This window comes from Pygocentrus nattereri, chromosome 6 (genome assembly GCF_015220715.1).
Source record: "Pygocentrus nattereri isolate fPygNat1 chromosome 6, fPygNat1.pri, whole genome shotgun sequence".
Classification (NCBI taxonomy): domain Eukaryota; kingdom Metazoa; phylum Chordata; class Actinopteri; order Characiformes; family Serrasalmidae; genus Pygocentrus; species Pygocentrus nattereri.
The window spans coordinates 27,093,768-27,116,483 of record NC_051216.1 but is presented as its reverse complement, the minus strand read 5'-3'; the positions used below and the strand labels follow the sequence as shown (position 1 = coordinate 27,116,483).

Below are 22,716 nucleotides of genomic sequence, written 5' to 3'. Positions count from 1 at the left end.
ACTGGGGGAGGGGGAGAGTTATATTTGAGACAGAGCAAGAGGCTCCCCTAAGGGGGTGATTCCAAGGGCCCTAAAGAGAGAGGGACCCACAAAGATTCAAACTTTTTTGTGTTGGTTTGTGAATTGTAGGCTTATTGAAAGGTTCTAAATTGCTTCAGTCATTAAACAGAGTTTGTAATAACAGAAGTTTGGGGAGAGGACCATGCCATAAGCTCCTCCTCCTAACATCATGTTAATTAATGTTAATCTCTGTCTTGCATTTTCCATGACAAGGTACAACAAAAGAAGTTTTCTAACCCTACCCATCTCCTCTTTGTTCCTCAGTCCTCTCTCAGCATTTTCACTGTTCATCAAGGGAGTTCCAGCTTCCTAGCTTATGCAGAAATGGTCATAAAGTCCCACCTATAGCTCAACCATATATGGAAGGCATAACTCTGGGCCTGGATGAACTGTGTTCTAACACTGTGATCTGCATGGGAACACACTGAATCAGTCAGCTAAGAAGATAATGAGTGAAAGCCTATTAGATTTGTAGACAAACTGACTCAAAATGAAAAGAAGAGCCAACAAGATTGACTTCCTCTCTCACAAAACTGCAGGCTTTATAACAAGTACATTCTGCCATTGGAGAACTATCTGGAATTCTCCCTCTAATGAAAACATGGAGGGAGGTCTGAAGACGTCCACCGGATGTTTGTTTTTTCTGGCTTTTCTCTCTCAGTAAATGTGTATTTGTGAAAAGGGAGGGAGGGGGGGGGGGTGAGTGGGTAAAGATGGATACAAGATTTATTAATGCAGCTCCCTCATGATTTATTTCTGTTTGTGTAGGCAGAAAACACTGTGCAGTAGGAATGGCTACATCTGCTTGGCTTGGTACATTTGCACTCCTCTACAGCTCATCATTCGTCTTTGTCTCTGTCATCCTCAAATACCAGTAATTATTTGTGAGTGCAGTCTTCAGCGCTTGAGTTACATAAAAATGCCTGATGTTATAGTGCGACCATCAATTTACTTGCTTCACTCCTTGATTGATTGAACTGGCCCTGCTGACATTAGTAAAATGACTGAAGTGACCCCAATCCTTGTAGATCATTGATGGTTTTACATGAACACACACTCTGAGACAATCTTATGTGTATATTAATGACCATCTACTTATCTGTGCTTGAGCATTAGGTGTCCATTCTAAAACTACAATGAACAGCCTTAAAAGGGCACAGGACTGCATAGGGTGTGTGTACATGAGTGCAAGTGGGCTTTATCTTTGGTGGCGCTGTGGGGTATTTATAGCCTATCTAGATAAAGAGTGCCTGTTCAGACCCTGCCACCTCAATTAGCCACCGCGTAGGTGGAGTAATTCAATCAGCAGAGCCTAGATCACTGCCCCAGAGCCACTCTGCTCAATCCAGACAGACTCACCACACTGACGGGCTGCTCTCTGAGGTAAGGACCCTGGATCGCAGAGGTAGGCCACTAACACTAACACTCAACTGTAACTTATGTTGTATGTTATGTTAAATACAGTTTTTACCTTTGCAGAGACATCACCAACTCACAGATACTCATATTAGCTGTGAAGAGAGCAATGCACTACTACTGTATACTAACTCTGTCAAAAGAAAACCATTGTTATTCCACTCCACTTTCATGTAAACACAAAAAAGACCAAATATGCAAACCATATGTGAACCCAAGGATGCAGCATTGCCACTGAAAGGCTGTATTATTCATACTCTAGTCATTGAGTATGTTACCTAAATTGAAAGTTAGCAGAATTTCTGGAAAATTCTCCTTCATTTCCTATCATCTCAGCTACTGTCCTACAGTCTGGTAGAAAGAATCCTTGTATATTCCTGTATTATATGTGATGTAAAGCTCTTACAAAGAGTATCTGGATAGACAAAGTGACTGTTTTTGGCCTTCCTTTGGAACACTGATATTTAATAAAGCCGTAAAACCAGCAAAAGCCTGATGATTTACTTCATGGTATTGCTTAGCGTTTTAAAAACATCTAGCGAAGTCAGATGGCTCATTCTTTCATGAGGTAGAATTGAATTTGGTATGCACAGGACATCAGCTTACTTGTTTGAGAGTGCAATGAAGTCGGAGGAAGGTTAAGTGCATTGTTTAAAATGTAGACAGCAGGGGCAGGGTGGGGTTGAGGTTCTTGACTTTGGCACATTAACATCTGTAATGAAAAGAAAGAAGTGTCAACTATTTACTTAAGGGAAACAACAGTATCTGGATTAGGCAGGGCATTATTCTGTAACAGCTATGAGATTCATACTACACTCTGAGAAAAAAAGTAATAAACTGTCACTGGGCCAGTACCCTTAAGTGTACCGTGTACCATTGAAATGATATTTTCTAAGTTGCATTGACTCCACACACCCTGTCTCATCTCCAGGCTTTTTATTTTATTGTTCTGTTTTAAAACATTACATTATGAAAAGATACAAGGGAACATGTATTTAAGGTACACAATTGGACATTAAAACCCATGTTGCATCTTTAAGGGAACAGTTACATTGTTTGTACCTTGATGAATGAAAAATGTACCTGCACAGAACCTTTAGTTCTAATGTGTATGTATCTACAAGGTGTACACTTTCATAGTGACCTGCTGCTATAGTGTTTATAGTATAGGCTTAGATACACTCTCAAAAAAAAAGGTACTGAAGTGTCACTGGGGTGGTACCCTCAGTGGTACCCCTTCAGTCCATTCCTAAAACTGATGGTATACTCCAAGAACTACGTGATTAAAAGGTTCTTTGCATGGTGAAGTTTTTTTTTATTTTTATTTTTTTGGATTGATGGAGAAGAAACTTTATTAAAGGGTTCTATTGTTACAATGCGAAGCCTGTAACAACAGACGAACCATTTCAGTGCTTTATTTTTCTAAAAGGTTCTATGTGTAACCATATAAAACAAACTCTCCGTCAATTTGAAGAACCCTTTCACCATGCACAGAACCTTTTAATCATGCTAAGAGTTCTTTGAGTGTTCAAAGTTCTATATACACAGAACCATTTGCTTTCCTAAACAACCCTTGAAGAACCATCTATTTTTAAGTGTGCACCTTTAGTTAAGTGAGGGATGGTATGTGACACTTTGTATTTAATAGGAAAATGCTAGGCTTCATTTATAGAGGCATTTATAGGCCCATACTGGGTGGTCAGATTCCTCCCTCCATCCACTCTGCGCATACAGAATGAGAAGAAGAGTGGATGGGCATGTATCTGGTTGTGGTTTAGGGCGTGACTCTTAATCACGAGACATCCGTCCACCTGTCTTCCAGTGCTCTTTTTTTGCTCTGGCCTCTTAAAGCATTTGGCGTTCTGTGTGGGGCTGCACTGCCCTCTCAGCTGGTGTGTGCATGATGTGGTTCTGTGGCTGTGGTGGTACGGTTGCTAAACATAGGCAGAGATAGTAAAGGGGTATGAGATTAGGGGCCTAAAAGAGGTGACAGAAAGGTTTCAAGGTCAGTGGAGAGTGCGGGTGCCAAACACAATATGACAAAAGAGTGTTGACAGGAGGGGTCTGATATTACTGCGGTTTTTGGTAAAAAGTATGGAAAAGGAACGAATGGAAAAAAAGATGCTATTAAATGTTATTTTACTAGTGGTTCCATACTGATAAATGCAGTAAATGTATAAACAAATATAAAAGTGGCCTGGAAAAAGAAATAAAATAATTTGTTAAAAACTAATTAGATAGTGAGATGAACTTTAAGATCATAATGAACATATAAAGAGAACAGACAGCGAAGTGGAACTATCCATGATTATTGAAACTGCTTGTAGTTCATCAATCTTTTGTGCATTTTCATAGCTTTAAAGGGAAGCCAAACTGTTTTCACTTTTTGAGATCCACAGCATTTGATGTAGTATATAAACACTGTATGGCTTCCTCTTCAGTCCACGAAGTCCATAAATCGAAATTAAACTGCAAAACCAGCCCATTCAGTGCAATGCTTCAGCAACAACCAACATATTTACATATACCCATCCAGTCAGCCATTTAGCAGTTTATCTCTACACATTCATGCTGAAGTTATAATAAGCCCAGACTGCTTTTTGAATGAGTTACAACACAGGACAGCCAATCAAAACAGAGCTCATTTACATGCAGTAGTCTTAAAAGCTTGACAAAAACCTGTTGGAAAATGGTCATGTAAAAATGTATTATGCATTTTTGGTGGCTAGAACTACACCAATGTTATATAGCTGGAGTTGAGGGGATAAAAATACGGATAAAAATACATGAAATATGGACCATAGGGCAAAAGTCTGGCCTCTTTCTGGAGCCAAAGCAATTCCCTTGGCCATCATGTGTCCTGTGGTGATGTTTCCAGATTTATAATATAGTAACATTCCATTACAAACATAATTAAATCAGCAACAAACAAAGCACAATTTAATTCTGCTGAAAAACATGAGACTGAAAGCATGTCTCAACCTGTAGGTCACATGGGGAAAAGTGAACTGAGACATTACTCTGTAGTGATACACTCTAGTCCCTCTTTTGCAGAAGAGCCAACTAGGTCCAAATCTAGAATCACTTTATACTCGAGGATCAAAGACTGAATGTCACTTCATCCCAACAACAGCTGCATAACTTCACAAAATAGTTTGCCATGACGCTTGTAATCTGGTTAATCTGTTTTATTTAGGGATCTAGCTATATTTAATATGCTAGGATAAGAAAGAGACAAGAGGGACTGGGAGATTTGTGAGGAATTAACAGTGAAAAGGAGAGAAGGGAGAAAAATGAAAATTGTGCAGATTTTTTGTCAAGTAGTGCTCAAAGGTTGACATATTAGACAGGCAATAGACAGTTGATGCAAAACAAATGGCTAAACAGTGAGTGCCTGCACATTTTGCCATGTGCTTAGGCCTTTAGTAATTCTATCCCCAGGATTTCACTGTGTGGGAGGGTAAATAGAAAGAGACAAGGAGGAAGAAGGAAATATGGCCAAATGACAAGCACACCATTCCAACAGAAGATAGGAGATAGAGTGTGACACAAACTATTGGAAAAATCAGCCATATCTTTCCAGTTTGAGGAAGAGAGAGTGCTTGGATGAATGAGCGAGCAGAAAAGGGCAAAGACAAACAGGAAGGAGTGAGAAAAAAGGGAAAAAAAGGGGGGCAGCAAGAGAACACGAGAGAGAGCGAAAGTCTGCGCAAATGAGAGAGAATTTAGAGAGGGAATTTAAGCATGAGTGCATGCTTCTCCCAGTTTCCAGCATTTGCTGCCTTATATGGTCAAACTGTGGAAGGGGATTTGGTAGAGAAGTGCAGCCTTGGCAGCACAGGGCTTCAGTGAAGCTCGCTCAGTGAGAAAGCAGGGGGCTGAGGAGTGGGGCAGCGCGTGCGGGACGCACACACCACACAGCACTGAAGCAGCAGGGCACACGGCAGGACAGTCAGGACAGCTGGCACCCGGCAAGACGCGATACAGCGCCACGGGGCTCATGGGAGGGATAAGCAGAGGGGCTTAACAGGGCCAGGACAGAGACAGCTGCAGCCGTGAGTAGTCATTATACCAGCATGCCACCATTCAACTTTCTCCATCATTCAGCAGGAATCACGCTCTCTATCAGTCTCTGTCACCGCCTGCCAAGACCCGGCCTGTTTGCTTAGACTCTCATAGCTTTAACACAACTTAAGTTAATCTGTTTTTATAGCTCCAAACCATCAAATCACATCATTTACACAGGTATATAAAATTGTATATATATGGGTAAAATGATAATAGAAAAACGTCTTTATGTTTAATCTCAATTTCCCACTAAAAATATTAGAACATTTTAATCTTTAACTCTAGTAAATTTAGTCTAAGAAAATAAATATCCTTATTATTATTTTTTTAACAAAACCATTCAAAGTCATTGCCATTAATATATTGTGCAGCTTCCATGTGCCAGCATGACAGCAAAAAGCCTTCTGAGATTAAAGAACGAGCCAGCACTCCTCAGTACAGAATTTCCCCAGACCCTCCAGGGTCCTAGGTCCTCTCTTTGCACCCTTTCCCTTTAGCTCACTACACAGGTTTTCAATGGGGTTTATGTCAGGGCATGTCAAATGCTTGATGTGCTGGTCACTAAACCATTTTTGCATGGATTAGGATGTTTTGGGTCATTGTCCAGCTAGAAGATCCAACCATGATCCATAATGTTCATGAAGGACTGTGAATTGTGAAATGTGAATTTGGCAAAGGCGTCACCTCTTATTTATACCCCAGTGAAACAAGAAATCATGGATAACCTAAACACTTCAGTCACATGTTGTTCATGTGAGCTTCAAGGGGTGCCAATACTTATGACATGTGATTTTGTGATGTACCTTTTCTATTTATTGTTAGTTCTCTTAAATACTACATTTACTTCAACGAAAGTTTAAATATAACTCATGTTTTTACTGTGAGTTTGAGCTAATTAACCACAAATTTGTTCATGAGCTTCTTACTGATGGTGCCAATAACTATGGAGCTGAATGTAAAGGACAGAACTGTTTATCACACAGCTTCATGCTCTGCTATGTATAATAAGTGAAAACAAGTGGAAATCACCAATTTGTATGTAAACAAGATTGTTTTTAGCTGTCTTTAGATGCTGAAATGGTCTTTAGGTTTAATAAAACAGATATAAAATAGGCACAAAACTACCCTAGATAACACACAACACACACACACACACAATATTGTCCTTACTGACAAATGGAGGTGAGTTAGCTAACACACAACACACACACACACACACACACACAATATTGTCCTTACTGACAAAGGGGGGTGAGTTAATGGACCGGTTGCTATGGCGTGACATCGTAAGGTCAGGAATGTTGCACAGCTTCATCCTGTGCTATGCTGCGTATAGGCCTGCTGTCCTGCATTAAAGGATACAAAAAACTGATTTTGATTGATGGCCAGAGAGTTAAATATGGTGGACTGGTATGCTAAAACTATGCTTACCTAACAGTCTGGCATTTCACTGCATACTTGATTAAATGATCTCATGAACCTGTAATTGAAGAACAATTCTGGGACAGCATATGCTGAACTGCTTACTTTCCCAGCAGCCTTATGCAATCTCAACAAACACAAACGAACTCTCTCATTCCATCCAGAACATTCCCAACTTCTCTAATGATTCTGGCACATGCAATGCACACTCCATCAAACCTTTGTCTCACATTTCACCTTTTTTGGGCAGGACCAGGATACAAGAGGAAGAATGACGGAGCGCTATGACTGCCATTATTGTAAGGAGTCCTTGTTTGGGAAGAAGTATGTCCTGCGGGAAGAGAACCCCTACTGTGTGAAATGCTATGAGAGCCTCTACTCCAACACCTGTGAAGAGTGCAAGAAGCCCATTGGCTGCAACAGCAGGGTAAGTGATATAGAAGCACACTCATCTACAACACATCAAACCTGAGTAAATTAAGAACTTATTAAGAGCTTATTATAAAAAACAAAAAAGACAAGTCAAGTAAATACACACTATATAACACATATGAAGGCTTATGTGGGCCGATAGTATTTGTTTAATTATGTGGAAAATGTATTAATATTTATACAAATAACAGGTACAAAAAATTGGATTCATCTATTACAGACTTCTTCTAAGCTCATGTTTTAAGATTGATTGATTATAAAGCAACTACTATTATTATCAATAATTACTTTACAATCAATCAGTTATATATTTATATATTTAGTTATACAGTTATATATTTATATGCACTACTCACAAAAAGTTAGGGATATTTGGCCTTCAGGTGAAATTTATGGATAACGTAAAAAGTTCATGCTACAGTGATACTATATCATGAAGGTAGGGCATTTAAGTAGAAGTATGCAATGGTGATTTCTTCATCTTAAACAATTTATTGAAACAAAAGCCAACAACAGTGGTGGGTATAACAACAAAAAATGTCAATGTCTCAGTATCTTGTCATGTACCCTTGAGCATTAAATACTGAGGCATGGCATCCCACTCTTCTTGAAGGGCGGCCCTCGGGTCATTGAGGTTCTGGTTTACAGAGTTACAAGCTTCTACATGGCGACTCAGCTGATCCCATAGGTTGTCTATGGGATTCAGGTCTGGAGAAAGTGCAGGCCACTCCGTTTGAGGTACTCCAGTCTCCAACAGCTGTTCCCTAATGATGCGACCTCGATGAGCTGGAGCACTGTCGTCCATGAAGATGAAATTAGGCCTGTGTTGTTCATGCAGAGGCACAATGACTGGATTAATGATGATGTTATTCAAGTAGTATGGGCTTGTCGCTGTATCATTCATAAAGTTTAGGGCAGTTCTTTGTTGACTAGACACACCTGCCCACACTGTAACACCACCACCACCACCTTGCCGTTAAGCTCCTTGTTAGAGAACAGCAAGTTGTGCATATCTATCTATCTATCTATCTATCTATCTATCTATCTATATAAATAAATTATTAATATTCTATACATTTTGTTTATTCAAATATGAACACTTTTCTCAGCAAATACAGACATACTACACAAATAAATAGATTTTAAAAATGTGTATTGGGTGCCCCAGACTTTTGCACAGTACTGTATACATATAGTAACTCACAAAAAGTACACCCCTCACATTTCTGCAAATATTTTATTATATCTTTTCATGCGACAACACTATAACAGCTTATAACTTAAGGTAGTCAGTGTACAGCTTGTATAGCAGTATAGATTTGCTGTCCTCTGAAAATAACTCAGCACACAGCCATTAATGTCTAAATAGCTGGCAACATAAGTGAGCACACCTCACAGTCAACTAGGGGTGCAACGATTATTCGACTTAGTCGGCAACTAATTTAGTAGTCGATTAGTTGATGTCTTTCTCGCACTCACTAGGAACATTTTGACATTAAGCGCTTACTGGAGAGTCAACAACAGCGCGATGGCAGCTTCAAGAACAAAATCCTCAAAAGTGCGGGAGCTAAACTCAGAAAACAAGGTTGTAGTTGTGCTGCTTGTAAAGCCGACCTTTAGCTGGCACGGAACACATCCTCCATGCTGGAGTATCTGAAGAGGAAACACGGATGAAGATTACACTACATGGCGTGTTAAAATAACGTCTCTATCATTAGAAATGCACTCATTAGTGCAGTGTGTGAAGTACAGAAGTGTGTGGCTCGAGACGCGGCGATAGTTGTGCTAGCGAGCTAGTCAGCTAATGTTAGCGCTAAAAGCCGTCCTACTTCATGTACAGTTTCAGTTTTGAATGCTGCTCTCTGGAATCGATCATGGAGCTGAAACAGAGAAGTAAGTAACTATTATCCACACCGACCCTGTTCACTTCCCAGACGACGCTTACAGTTTTAAACCGCATCGTCGTCTTAGCGCTGGGCCGCCGGTCAAATTAGGCGAACACAGGAGGAGATCCAAACAAACACATGGGAGCTGTGGGCCATTGAGGGGAAACATGAATTCCAACATGTACGGTGATATTCTGAAGCAGAGAATGATCCCCTTCCCTCCATTTCCAACTCGATTATGACCCCAAACACGCCTCCAAGATGACAAATGCCATGCTGAAAGTAAAGTTGATGGACTGGCCAAGTATGTCTCCAGACCTAAACCCAGTTGAGCACCTGTGGGGCATCCTTAAGCGGAAGGAGGAGGAGCACAAGGTGTCTAACATCCACCAGCCCCATGAGGTCATCACGGAGGAGTGGACGAGGATTCCAGTAGCAACCTGTGTAGCTCTGGTGAATTCCATGCCCAAGAGGATTAAGGCAGTGCTAAATAATAATGGTGGTCACACAAAATCTTGACACTTTGAGCACAATTTGGACATGTTCACTGTGAGGTGGACTCACTTGTGAGTTTGTGTAAATCTATACAGCTATACAAGCTGTACACTGACTAAGTTATATCCAAGTTTCATTTCTGTAGTGTTGTCTCATGAAAAGATAAAATACAATATTTGCAGAAATGTGAGGGGTGTACTCACTATTGTGAGATACTGTGTGTGTATATATATATATATATATATAGAGAGAGAGAGAGAGAGAGAGAGAGAGAGAGAGAGAGAGAGAGAGAGAGAGAATTGTATGTAGAAGCTTTACAGTGACTCAGCAGCTGTTTTCCCATGTCTAAAAACAAATATGACTAAATCCTAGTTAGACTACTGCTTCACTAATTCAGTCAGGACTTTCAGAAAGCCTAGCGTGCCTTTTTATTCTCTCAAAATTCTCTTGAACTGAACGCAGTGCACAATTTTCAAGCCATCATTTAATAAATGTCAAACCAACTATCTTACCAATTGCTAAATGTTAAGCAATGCTGCTAACTAGGAAAGACAAACTGGTAGCATTAGTGTAGCTAGCATGATAACAGCTCTGCTCACCACAGAACATGTATTTTCACCAATTAAAGTACAGACATAAGGTTAGATGATAATAACACAAATTCTGAGGGAATGAAGTTGAATTGGTGGGATGAAGGAACTGGTGTTGAAAAGACAGTAAGGCGAAATTAAACTTATTTGGTGGTGTTTGGCTCAGCGGGTCGGCTAACTTAACTTTAGCCTAGTGAGCAGTGACAGACCCAAACAGCGCTACACAACACAGGTTTTGAGTCTCACTGGTGCTCCATACTGATCGTAAAAACTAATGTCTGAGAGAGAACAAGTCAAGTGACTGGTGTTGGAGTGACCGTAAGCCAAGATCAAACCTGTTCTGTGAGGTTTCAAACCTTAGCATTTTGGCTGAGCTAACAATAGCTTAGTTAACAGGCCAACGACCACACACCACAGCACAGGTTTGGGTCCAGCTAACTAATGCTTAAATGACACTCGTTTAGAGGATATATGAGAGCATAAGCGTGACCGGCGCTGTAATGAAAGATGAAATTGAACAGGTTCTGTGGTGCGTGGCTCTAATCATCACTGAGCTATCATCATGCTTAGTTTTTCTGCCATCAGTGAGCCCCCACATTACCAATCAGTAGGCTTACCTCCAAAACATTGTAGCATCCACCACTATTAAAAGAGAAACAGCTTTCACAAGTCATGGTGCTTTATTTTCCAGCTGTTGCTGGTCATAGCAATGGCATACATAAGCAGATATTTTTTTTTCTCCAACAGCTTGTTTGCTACCCAGCTCTCGTCTCTCATCTCTTACTCTGATTTCCTGTGCACACGCAGGGTGACGTCTAGTCACACTCTCTAACATCAAAGTCCTTAACAAAATTAATCTAGTGAGTACATGCTAAAGATTTTACAACTGCTCCGATACGTCACATTAAAAATGACACAATGTAATTTTGAAATCCCGTTGAATTAACTGTTATAATTTGTTACCATTATACCACCCAAACCCAATGATGGTCCCCTTCTTGTTGCCATAGGATTTGTCATATAAGGACCGCCACTGGCATGAGGAGTGTTTCCACTGCTTCCAATGCAAGCGCTCACTGGTGGACAAACCCTTCTGTACCAAGGATGATCAACTGCTGTGCACCGAGTGCTACTCCAATGAGTATTCTTCCAAGTGCCACGAGTGCAAGAAGACCATCATGCCTGGTGAGAAACAGTTCAGTGTGGGAGATATTTAGCCTATCGTCTGGCTTTACTTTTATTAAAATGCTTTTTCACAGAATACAGACACCCCACTTCTGGAAGAAAACAATTCATTCACCAATTTGGTCTCTATAGAGAAGATGAAGTGCTGCTTTCTAGACTGGGCAAAAAGCCTAGGACTTATGGAGAGCAGATAATAATTCAGTGCAGAAATATAATATGACTTTAAAGTAGCACATTACTCCTTTTCATCTCTTCGCCACTGGAAATACTGCAGATCATCAGACAACTTGTATGACACATCAACCTGCCTTTTTTCAGTCCATTACAAAATAAACCAACACCTGAACTATGACACAAATAATTTTTTAACAAAAACTAGTCATGCTATTAAAGAATGTGAGTTATTGCAAAATCATTTTAGAAATGTTCATAACAGAAAGTCTGTATAAAGCCAAATAAGGGAGGCTGCATATGACAAAGATAAGAGCTGACTTTGGTATGTGAAACAAAGCCAGTTTCTCACTGTCTTGTGAGAAGCACTCCCCATTCAGAGTGAATAATCTCAAGTTCAGCAACAGGAAAGATCAAAATCGAGCCAGACTCTTTATAAAACAATGCAGCTCTGTCCTCCCTATATTTACACAACGGCACTGTGATTTTTTTTTTCTTCTTTTTTTTTCTTGCTCTGGGCTGTGAGGCAGTAAGACACACAAGACACACTTAAAAACATGGCTCTTTGGTAAAGACAATAGTTCTGTTTACAATCATTTGTATATAGAATCATTTTATACTTAAATGGTTCTTTGCAAGGTTGAAATGGCTCTTCAGATTGATGGAGAAAGTGCTATATATTGTTTTATTGAAAATGGTTCTATGTAGCACCAAAAAGGGTTCTGCTATTGTTACAACCTTGACATCATAACAATAGTAGAACCATTATATTGTCCTATATAGAGCTCATGGTTCTCAATAGAACCATTGCACTTACTAAAGAGCCCTGGAACAACTATCTTTAACAGAGATTTCTATTTCAAAGACTGCATTTTAGTAATATAGGTTCAGACTATGGATCACATGCAGATAGATTTGTCTAGTACAAAGCGAAACACAGCTAGGAGAATCTTTAAGGTTTAAATATGTATGTAGTACAAAAATATTCATGACATCATGCACATGACACACTATTTTCACCTCCACTACCCTAACTCTTTGTACATCTCTTTGCCTTGTTTTGTCAGGCTCCAGGAAGATGGAGCATAAGGGCAACAGCTGGCATGAGACATGTTTTACCTGTAAACGCTGCCAGCAGCCCATTGGCACCAAGAGCTTCATCCCTAAGGACAACAATAACTACTGTGTGCCCTGCTACGAGAAGCAGTTTGCCATGCAGTGTGTGCACTGCAAGAAGGTACAGTCTATTGCAACATGTTTATTCCACACTCTGGATTTTAACACCTACTGATTTGTTTACTGATAACACACCCTGCAAGCTGTTCCTTCAAAAAATACATCAGAGCAGCAATAGTGACAAGCTGGTCAACACGCAAATGTCTAAAAGAGCATTTTGATCTACCGTCTCACAAGAGCTGAAAATAGGCTGGAATTTCAGCGTGAGAGCAAATGTCATTAACAGCTCGCTAAGAATCTCAGGAATGCACATTGAAGCCCTGTGCGGGTCTTCATGTCTTGCTTCTCTTCCTCCTCCTCTCTCCAGCCCATCACCACTGGAGGAGTGACTTACCACGATCAGCCATGGCATAAGGACTGCTTCCTGTGCACTGGCTGCAAGCAGCAGCTGTCTGGCCAGCGTTTCACTTCTCGCGATGACTTTGCCTACTGCCTCAACTGCTTCTGCAACCTGTATGCCAAGAAGTGTGCCTCCTGCACCAGCCCCATCAGCGGTACTCACACATCTTCATCTACAAGCACACCACTGGGAAAACCAAGAGAGAACCAGTTGTTCAGTTCAGTTATACAATGTCATGGCATACAACAAAAAATAAAAGGCTCCTTCATGTTTATTTGGTACAGAGTGGCAGAGATTTGTACAGGTTTTAGAGAGTAACACAGAAGTAATCTTTTACTACAGTGGTTTTAGTTGCTTGACCTTTTTTTTTTACTGAAAATTTAAGTATTTGCATAACAGTGAAATACAATACACATATGATCATGTTTAAATAGGGACACTTAAATAAGGCAAATATTTCAAAAAAGAAGATTCATTACATCGATTTAGCACTGTTTAAAGAACTGCATGGTGGAAAAGGTATAGCAATGTGTTGATTACATTTCAAGGTGGATTGTATTAAATTCTGACACAAATTCAGCATTTTGTGAATGCAAATCCTCATGAATTGTTTTTTAGTAAGGAAATCATGAAAACAAACAATGTAGTATAGGTTTTGCTTTTCAGTTTGGCACATGTCATATGTCACTGTGGAAAAATAATATCATGCAAACATTGCATTTCATTTTTTTTTTACTACTGAAGTGATTGCATTTCAATTTGGGATGAATCTCCATGTATTTACAACAGAAAATTCACACAGACAGAGACCTGAATTCTATCACACATGAAAAATGTCAGTTTTAAACATTTACACAAGTCAACTACAAAAACAGTGTGTTTGGTATTGCTTATGTGCATTAATGGCTCATAATGGCATGAGGAACGAGGGAAGGAAGTTAAAGTAGGGGGTGGGGGATGGCCCCATATATATATATATATATATATATATATATATATATATATATATATATGTATGTATGTGTGTGTGTGTGTGTGTGTGTAATAGATTGTATAATATACAACAAGGGGGGGCAACAGCAAGGACCTTAGTGTGCTAATTAGTCAGTCACTCAGTTTTGTTTTTTTAAGTCTAAACCTAGAACTCTAATTTTGTGTATAATTGCTTTTATCTATCAGTAAGCTTTAGTTTAAAATCACATGTATTTCTTTTTGTGGCTGCTAGATGCTTTTTGTAGCTGGATTTTGAAAGCTAGCAGAGTAATGTAATGAAGTTGTATAATGGAGCAGTTTTCAAAATATTAAGTATTTTAAAATATTTTATTGCTAATGCTTTGGACACCATTTTTTGGGTGTTGAAGACAAAACTTCATCCCTCTCCCCTTCAAAGGCTCATCTAGCACAGTCCATTTGAGCTAATAAAGTAATGGAACAACCCTTAGGATGGTGTATGGGGGATACCTCCTGAGGGGAAATGGTGAGGCCAAGTTGATGAGGGCATGTTAAAATGAGCATTGAAATGGGTGGTGGGTAGATAGATAGCATTGCTCCTGTTGCAGATTTAATTATGCGCTGTACCTTGAATGTCATGTTTGGCAGCAGAGCCTAAACACCGAACCCTGGTCATGGAGTACCCCCTGCCCTGAACATTGCAGTGTTTTCCCTGCTCCCAACACACTCACTTGAAGTCACAAAGGGCTTCATATTGAGCCTATTAGATCAGGTGTGTTGGGAGCAGGGTAAACGCTAAAATGTGCAGGGCAGGGGTAATTCAGCACCAAGGTTGGGAACCACTGTTCTATAGCATTGTTCCAAAGAATCTTTTTTTGGCACCTGGATTTTTAAGTGTACACACTGCACAAAGTATCTGCTATAAAAGCTCTTTGGCAGGCTATTCAGTTAGTTGGGCCCAAGTCAACCTTGTCCAGTAGAAGAGCAACCATTTCTAAGGTACAGTTCTCATTTCTGGCTTAAATTATCAAGCTAAGCTTTGTCAAACACACCTTAGGTTTTCTCAGTAAGCTGTGTAAGTTGGCACTAAGTGAGAACTGTCCAAAAAGACTTTTGATCTTTGCCTTAAATCATCCAGTTAACTCAAAGTCCTGCCTGTTCTTGAAGTCTCTTAACTCTTACTTTTGATCTGTAGGCCTTGGAGGAAGCAAGTACATCTCTTTTGAGGAGCGCCAGTGGCACAACGACTGCTTCAACTGCAAGAAGTGCTCAGTGTCTCTTGTGGGCCGAGGCTTCCTGACTGAGAGAGATGACATCCTGTGCCCTGAGTGCGGCAAAGACATCTGAGACACGGAAGTTCTGACATAACAGAGAAATGCAGAGACATGCAGCATGGGTAAACACTAATTAACCCATATGAATCCTAATCATAACAAAAAATATTAACACCAGCAATTACCACACTGTACATATAGGAACAGGCAAATCCATGTACTTCCTCTCCACTAACAGCTGCAGTAGTTGATAATAATTAAGATAAGAAATAATTGTCACATATTTTTGTCATAGGTATTTATTGTCTATATAGGATGAGCAGTAAAGCTTCATGATTAAACATGTACACTTGGAAAGTAACTGCAAAAAATATGAACATTAGAAAAAAAGTAAAAATGAACTATTAAGATGTCTATTAATAAGCTAATCTACTTACAGATCTGGACTGAAGTCAGAAAGCATTTATAAGCAAGCCCTTCTTCCTCTTTGTCAGCAGTTTTACTATGGCCTAACACATTGCTAACTAACAGGAGAATAAGGAAAAAGATTCTGCTTTATATTTGTGAAGATTTCCCAGTAACGACTGTGTGTAACCAAGAATGCAAATAAAAACATTAAAACAATTCAGAGCCTTTTCTGATGTTGCATCCTGGAAAATGTGTGTTACCAAAATATATGAATCAAAAGTGATGTTTTAAAGGGACACAGAGAAATAGCACCCCCTAGTGGATATGAAGGTAAACACAGTGTTGTTAGGCAGCTAGAAAAATTTAGATCAATGTGTCAAAAACCTTGTTAAACAAAGGAAATATATTTGAGCAAACAAGTCCACTCTTTGAACACTCTCAATAAAAGTCTCAAGTTAAAGTGCACTCCTGAATTGTGCACATTTCTATTAGGATACTCATAAAATGTTACTCCAGATGCCATCCATCCTAAATATCACGAAAGTGCTGACATATCTAATAGAATAACATTGATATCTTCCCCAAACCAATATGGACTCTATTCCAGTCACTTCTGATTGATTTTATAAAACCATTGCATGTTGGAAGAAGATTTAGTGAACATATGCCATTCTTTATTTAGGTAAAAAGGACATTTTAACAGTGTTTCTAAAGGAAGCCATTACCACTTTTTTACAGAACTACTTGGTCTGAGGTATTGCGTTCAACAGAAAAGTTCTTTAATTAGTCCACTGTTGGCACATGTATGAGAGGATCTCGATACACTGTAGTACCGTACACAGTGGTACAGTAGAATGAAGAACACATCCAGATTCCAATGCTGAAGCTCGTTCTCCCTTTATGGCTTCTTTTGTCATAGGGCACATGGCTGAGAGACACAGCAAACAGACCCTCCGAAAGATAACAGTAGTTCTTCCTGCATAGGGCTTCTGGTGGGACATCTGAGATCATGGCCATGTGACATGTTGAATCTTTTTTTTCACCTCAGGTGACTTGAGCTCCTGCTGCAAAAGGAAAGACATTCATGAGAGGCAACATTTCTCTAAAACACCATCTCATTTCTCTAAAGCACTTTCACCCTTCAATAAAACACCATCTCCTTTTCTTAAAATACCATCTCCTTAATCACCTAGTCTACTGCACAGCCCGTGCTGATCAAGTTCAATCAGGGCGGATAAAAATGAGCCAAGAACTAAAGGTATACATTGGCCAGGTGCGAAAACATCCTATCTCTTCAATGGGCTGTATATGGGTGTTATGAGGGCAAATACTTTACAAAATGCTGTTTAGTATAAAATTGTAAAGATTGGGGTTTGGGGGCAGAGGTCACTGATTCCCACATACCATTAATATCAGATGATTTTAGTAATACTGACATCAACATTCCTCATTTTCAATGCGCCACTGCTTATGACGGATTTAATGCTTCACGTGGAAAATTCACTGCGGTGCAATGCCTGAGTTGGACTAGTCTAAAATCAGCATGAGGCCAAAGCATTTCAGGAGGGGTAAAGGCACAGCTAATGGCAAGTTCAGTTCCATGTCATGACTGAAACAGTGTTCAGCACTGTCACAATGGATGTGTATTATAGTTATGTTAATTTACTGCTACTGAATAAAATAACAGGGACAATAGAGGGTAGGATTTACTACTGGTGTAACTGTAATCTATCAGACTTGCTCTGCTTAATAACACAATAAAACATTACCTGTTTCAGATATCACTGCAGAAACCATGACAACTATTCTTAATGTTCTGTTAAGAAACCATCCTCAGTGTTGAAAGACAACACTTTTGCTAACCATACACAAGAAGACTTTGAAAACACCCTGAGAAAAGTCCTGACACCCTCTCACGTGTAAAGACAATGGGTCATTACTCACAGAGTTTTAGACTGCACGGTCACTATAAGAGAAACTGTATTACAACGAAAAGGATAAAGAAGCAGCTTTCGGCCACAGCTGTACTTGTATTGTTGACAGTGTCCACGTCACTATTTGTATGACTTAAGACAGCTATCCTGCCCAGCTTACCAAACGATCGAGATCACAGGAGCGCACCACTCTAGCAAAACTCTCATGCCTTTATTCTGACATTGGAAATTTGACTTTGACAGTAAAATTCCTTGAAAAATCGTTTGGTCTAAAGTGGCAATAGTTTGTCAGCAAATATTGTTTCCGGCACTGAAAATTCTCAAGTCACTTTGGCACTGAGGAACACCTGAATTAGCAGATAAGAGTTCATGATACATATGTAGTATATTAAGATAATAAACTTGGACTTTGTTCAAAACGTAGAAAAAAAATGCAATATGAACATTTGTGATACATTCTAAGTAGCGTAAATATAAATCTATGTTTAAAATTGTCAGAACTTTTGGAGCCAATGGAACAATACAGTACATCTCTTATCCCGTGAACAACTGCAGAAGGACTGTCATTAACAGCTGTGAAAAGACAGCAGATACCGGGCAATAACATAAATAAAATCACATTAAGAGCCTGGTTTATATTATCTGTCTGTACTCACAGGGTTTCCAGGCACTCCATCACTTGGTGCTCCACGCTTTAGCTTTGTGCTTGTGCTGCTGGAGTGTCCTGAGGATGACAAAGAGGAGGAACTGAGGCTCCCATTGCCTGTAAGACTCCTGGTACTAACTGAAGTTGATGCTGGAGCCTGGGTGGAAGATGGAGCAGATGAGGATGGAGAACAGTTTGTGGAGGACCCTGAAAGCTTGCGTATAGGGTTGGAGAGATTGATGCTGGAAGGTGGGGGCTTTAAGCGATCTGTAACCAGAGATGCCAGTAAATCGTCAGCTTTCTTCAGTTTAACGCTGCCAGTGCTGGCGGAGCTTCCATCAAACACAATCAGAGGCCTCTTCCTGCCACTATCTGTGCTCGAGCTGTAAAAAAAAGAAGACATGTTTAGAGGGGATGAAGGAATGGTTTATATGGTGTCAAGTATCAAGAAACTTAAAAAGACCTCTTTTTGGTCTTCACCCTATCAATCACCTCTGTGCACGGTTTGAGCCCTGGCGTGCTTTTGTCTTCTCCATTCTTTTCCCCCATCTATTACTGGGAAGTTCTCGCTGTGGTAGAGGGATAACATGCTGGATATACAGCTCAGTGAGTCTGTCATGGTCTTGATTATCTTCCGTATTTATCTTTCTCTGGAAAAGTGAACACATAAAAAGGTGCTAAGTCATCAAATGTCTTATGTGGTCCTGTAATGTTACATTTCTTTGAGAAAACTTTCTAAATAAAGTTAACTACTTATAACATTGATATGTGATCCCTATTCTCAGCTCACTTTTGCTAGAAATCAAGATGAAGAACTGGTTACACAAGTGGTTCATTGGATCCAGGTGTTGTTGTATAGTTATAAGATCTGTGCAGTATTGTCAAGATCCACAGAACCACCACTGTGAAGTTCTCCAGCTCTCCATCTTCAGGGGCATTTCTTTCTGGCAAAAATGAGGTGTTGATAAGTCTGGGTGATGTGGCAAAAATATAACATCTATCACTTCTATCACAAAACAAACACATTTTCATAAAACATCTAACAACATTTTGTTTTTTTCTGAGGTTTGATTAATCTGAACAGACAAAAGGCACCAGTAGTGTCAGTTAAATATTATTTTTAAAAAACTTTTTATTTAATGTTTCACACAAACTACATTAAATCCAGTTGAGCAGGACTAATTATACTCTTTTTGTAGAGAAACTTTTCAGCTCAGAAAAACACACCTGGACATAACTAGAGGTGAGTAAAGTAGCCTAAATCCATTATTCAGGAAAACTACTGTTACTTAGGTGAAATAATGCTACTCAAGTAGGATTAAAATTATTTTTCCAAAATTCAACTTAGCAGGCCAAAAAACTAGAAGTACTGAGGTATTTATAGACCTTATAGAACTGCAGTGCTCCAGCATCACATCCAGCATCTTTCAGTATAGAAACTACAAAGAAAGTTTGTTCTGCTGTGTTCAGCTATTTAAAATTAAAACGACATACCTAAAAAATGAGAGGTATGAGCAACAGCACAGCAGTCCATTTGCTGACAAAACCATTAAAAGTTTCTGTTGGTTCCAAGTGGTGTCCATTAGTCAGTAACGGTATTCGAGTTTTCCTGATGGGCCGAAATGACCGAGTAAATCACTCTAATGTAAAACAGCTGTTCTGGGTCTGATTCCAGACGCAGTTTGGGGTTTAATAAGAGGACCTACGATTGTCCTACAGGGAACTAGCTAGTGGTCTCGAACCCCTATCGATTTCCATAACTTCTCAACGACAACCAGCCCTAAACGTCGTGATCCAGAAACAGACTAAAGCAGCAGCGACGAAGCTGCTGAAGGAAATGAAGCCGGGGCGTCATTTTCACCTGCCGTCTCAGCACAGCGCTAAAATACTGAAGACAGTTCATGTCATTTTCAACATAGTATACACGGGGGAATGGCAGCAATGTGAGCAGATAGTCCATCCATCCAGCCATCCATCCATTCATTCATCCATTCATCCATCCATTCATTTTCTAAGCCGCTTCTCTGTCAGGGTCGCGGGGGGTGCTGGAGCCTATCCCAGCGGTCATCGGGCGGAAGGCAGGATACACCCTGGACAGGTCGCCAGTCCATCACAGGGCAGACAGGCAGACACACACAGTCACTCACACCTAGGGGCAATTTAGCACGTCCGATCGACCTGACTGCATGTCTTTGGACTGTGGGAGGAAACTGGAGAACCCGGAGGAAACCCACGCAGACACGGGGAGAACATGCAGACTCCACACAGAGAGGACCCCGGATAGGGGAGCAGATACGGCTCTTCTAAATGTGAACGCTGAGCATCCCTGCAGGCAGGCAGACAGACAGACAGCCAGCCAGCCAGCCAGACAGACAGACAGACAGACAGCGTAAACAGTGGCTCGGCTCGGCTCCGCAGCTCCACTGAGCCCTGATCATTCAGCCTCTCCTTCACTGTTTAACTGCCACCTGAAACGACAGAGGAACCGCTGAACTGACCTCATGTAACACGAGTTTAATGAACTCCGAAGACAGAAGCTCGGGGTGAAGCAGGAGGTCCGTTTCAGACACGTTTCCATCGGACTTTTTCATCTTTCCGTCACCTCCGCCGCCGTAGGCAGCCATCTTTTTCTTTCCACTTCCCACAACACCGGAAGTGGGACTTCAATTTTTTAAAATGTTCATGTTCCAGCAACAAACTCAGCACTAATAATGTAATGTTTAACTTAATTTTTTAAAAAGTTAGGCTTCTTAACTTATTTATTAGGAAAAAAAGACATCACTATTGCTTTTATGTATTGATTTGTTTATTCGTTTATTTTTAAAATTATTTTATTTATATTTTTAATTTTTATTTAATTTTATTTATTTAGACATAACCTACTACACTTGCGTTACTAAAGGACAGGGGTTTCGAGATGGATACCGGTTAAAAAATCTAATGTTACTTATACTCTGTTAAATACAACTGCAAATGTTGGGACAATTTCCATCAACAGTCTAATGTTAACAGTACAATTATCAATATTCATGCTGCTGGTTTTTTTAAGTTTATATGTGTTGGACGTAATGCGGCAAAAGCAGACACTGAGGAGGACAACCACAGGTAAAAGTGAGAAAGCCAACAGACGTTTAGTGAGCCACATAAACAAAACCCGAGAAACTCGAAAATTACATATTAAAGTACATGACAAAATCATTCAGAAAGCTTACCTTTTCAGCCATTTCAATGGCAACCTCTTAGCAGCATAGCAGTGCTGTAGCTTGACAAACCTTCAGTCTCAGGAGCAGCTTTCTGAACAAGCTTTCTGTCTGGCTCGTAGTCAAGATGACAGGTTTGTGAAGTCATTGTTGTCATAGGTAATAAAAAATTACAACCCGAATTCCAATGAAGTTGGGACGTTGTGTAAAACATAAATAAAAACAGAATACAATGGTTTGCAAATCCTTTTCAACCTATATTCAATTGAATACACTACAAAGACAAGATATTTAATGTTCAAACAGATAAACTTTATTGTTTTTTGCAAATATTCACTCATTTTGAATTTGATGCCTGCAACACGTTCCAAAGAAGTTGGCACAGGGGCATGTTTACCACTGTGTTACATCACCTTTCCTTTTAACAACTCTCAATAAGCGTTTGGGAACTGAGGACACTAATTGTTGTTTTGTAGATGGAATTCTTTCCCATTCTTGCTTGATGTACAACTTCAGTTGCTCAACAGTTCGGGGTCTCTGTTGTCGTATTTTGCGCTTCATAATGCGCCACACGTTTTCAATGGGAGACAGGTCTGGACTGCAGGCAGGCCAGTTTAGTACCCGCACTCTTTTACTATGAAGCCACGCTGTTGTAACACGTGCAGAATGTGGCTTGGCATTGTCTTGCTGAAATAAGCAGGACGTCCCTGAAAAAGACGTTGCTTGGATGGCAGCATATGTTGCTCCAAAACCTGTATGTACCTTTCAGCATTAATGGAGCCTTCACAGATGTGCAAGTTACCCATGCCATGGGCACTAACACACCCCCACACCATCAGAGATGCTGGCTTTTGAACCTTGTGCTGATAACAATCTGGACAGTCCTTTTCCTCTTTGGCCCAGACAACACGACGTCCATGATTTCCAAAAACAATTTGAAATGTGGACTTGTCAGACCACAGGACACTTTTCCACTTTGTGTCAGTCCATCTCAGATGAGCT

The 22,716-nt window shown here is 40.0% G+C and overlaps 2 protein-coding genes across 3 annotated transcripts; one reads left to right on the top strand and one right to left on the bottom strand.

Annotated features, from left to right (window-relative positions):
• Positions 1–1,307: 1,307 nt before the first annotated feature.
• Positions 1,308–16,150, top strand: fhl2a (four and a half LIM domains 2a). Its single transcript, XM_017704666.2, has 6 exons — positions 1,308–1,443; positions 7,217–7,393; positions 11,380–11,554; positions 12,793–12,962; positions 13,269–13,455; positions 15,448–16,150. The coding sequence occupies exons 2-6, from the start codon at positions 7,238–7,240 to the stop codon at positions 15,597–15,599; spliced, it is 840 nt and encodes a 279-aa protein (XP_017560155.1). The 5' UTR covers positions 1,308–1,443; positions 7,217–7,237; the 3' UTR covers positions 15,600–16,150.
• Positions 16,151–16,586: 436 nt separating this feature from the next.
• c6h2orf49 (chromosome 6 C2orf49 homolog) lies at positions 16,587–21,164 on the bottom strand. Of its 2 annotated transcripts, none has more exons than XM_017704669.2 (4): positions 21,013–21,164; positions 19,007–19,164; positions 18,525–18,897; positions 16,587–16,998 (listed from the first exon to the last, which is right to left on the bottom strand). In XM_017704669.2, exons 1-4 carry the CDS (start codon positions 21,136–21,138, stop codon positions 16,942–16,944), a joined length of 714 nt encoding a protein of 237 aa, XP_017560158.1. In that variant the 5' UTR covers positions 21,139–21,164; the 3' UTR covers positions 16,587–16,941. The 2 variants fall into 2 exon arrangements, with proteins under 2 accessions (XP_017560158.1, XP_017560159.1); XM_017704670.2 differs by having other exon boundaries at positions 16,587–16,995.
• Positions 21,165–22,716: the final 1,552 nt, after the last annotated feature.

Coding starts and splice junctions, on each gene's coding strand:
- fhl2a (XM_017704666.2), top strand. CDS start 7,238: ATGACGGAGCGCTATGACTGCCATTATTGTAAGGAGTCCTTGTTTGGG. Junction 7,394..11,379: donor CCATTGGCTGCAACAGCAGG/GTAAGTGATATA, acceptor TTGTTGCCATAG/GATTTGTCATATAAGGACCG. Junction 12,963..13,268: donor AGTGTGTGCACTGCAAGAAG/GTACAGTCTATT, acceptor TCCTCTCTCCAG/CCCATCACCACTGGAGGAGT.
- c6h2orf49 (XM_017704669.2), bottom strand. CDS start 21,138: ATGGCTGCCTACGGCGGCGGAGGTGACGGAAAGATGAAAAAGTCCGAT. Junction 19,165..21,012: donor TTAAACTCGTGTTACATGAG/GTCAGTTCAGCG, acceptor TCACTTTTCCAG/AGAAAGATAAATACGGAAGA. Junction 16,999..18,524: donor ATGGAGTGCCTGGAAACCCT/GTGAGTACAGAC, acceptor TTCCTTTTGCAG/CAGGAGCTCAAGTCACCTGA.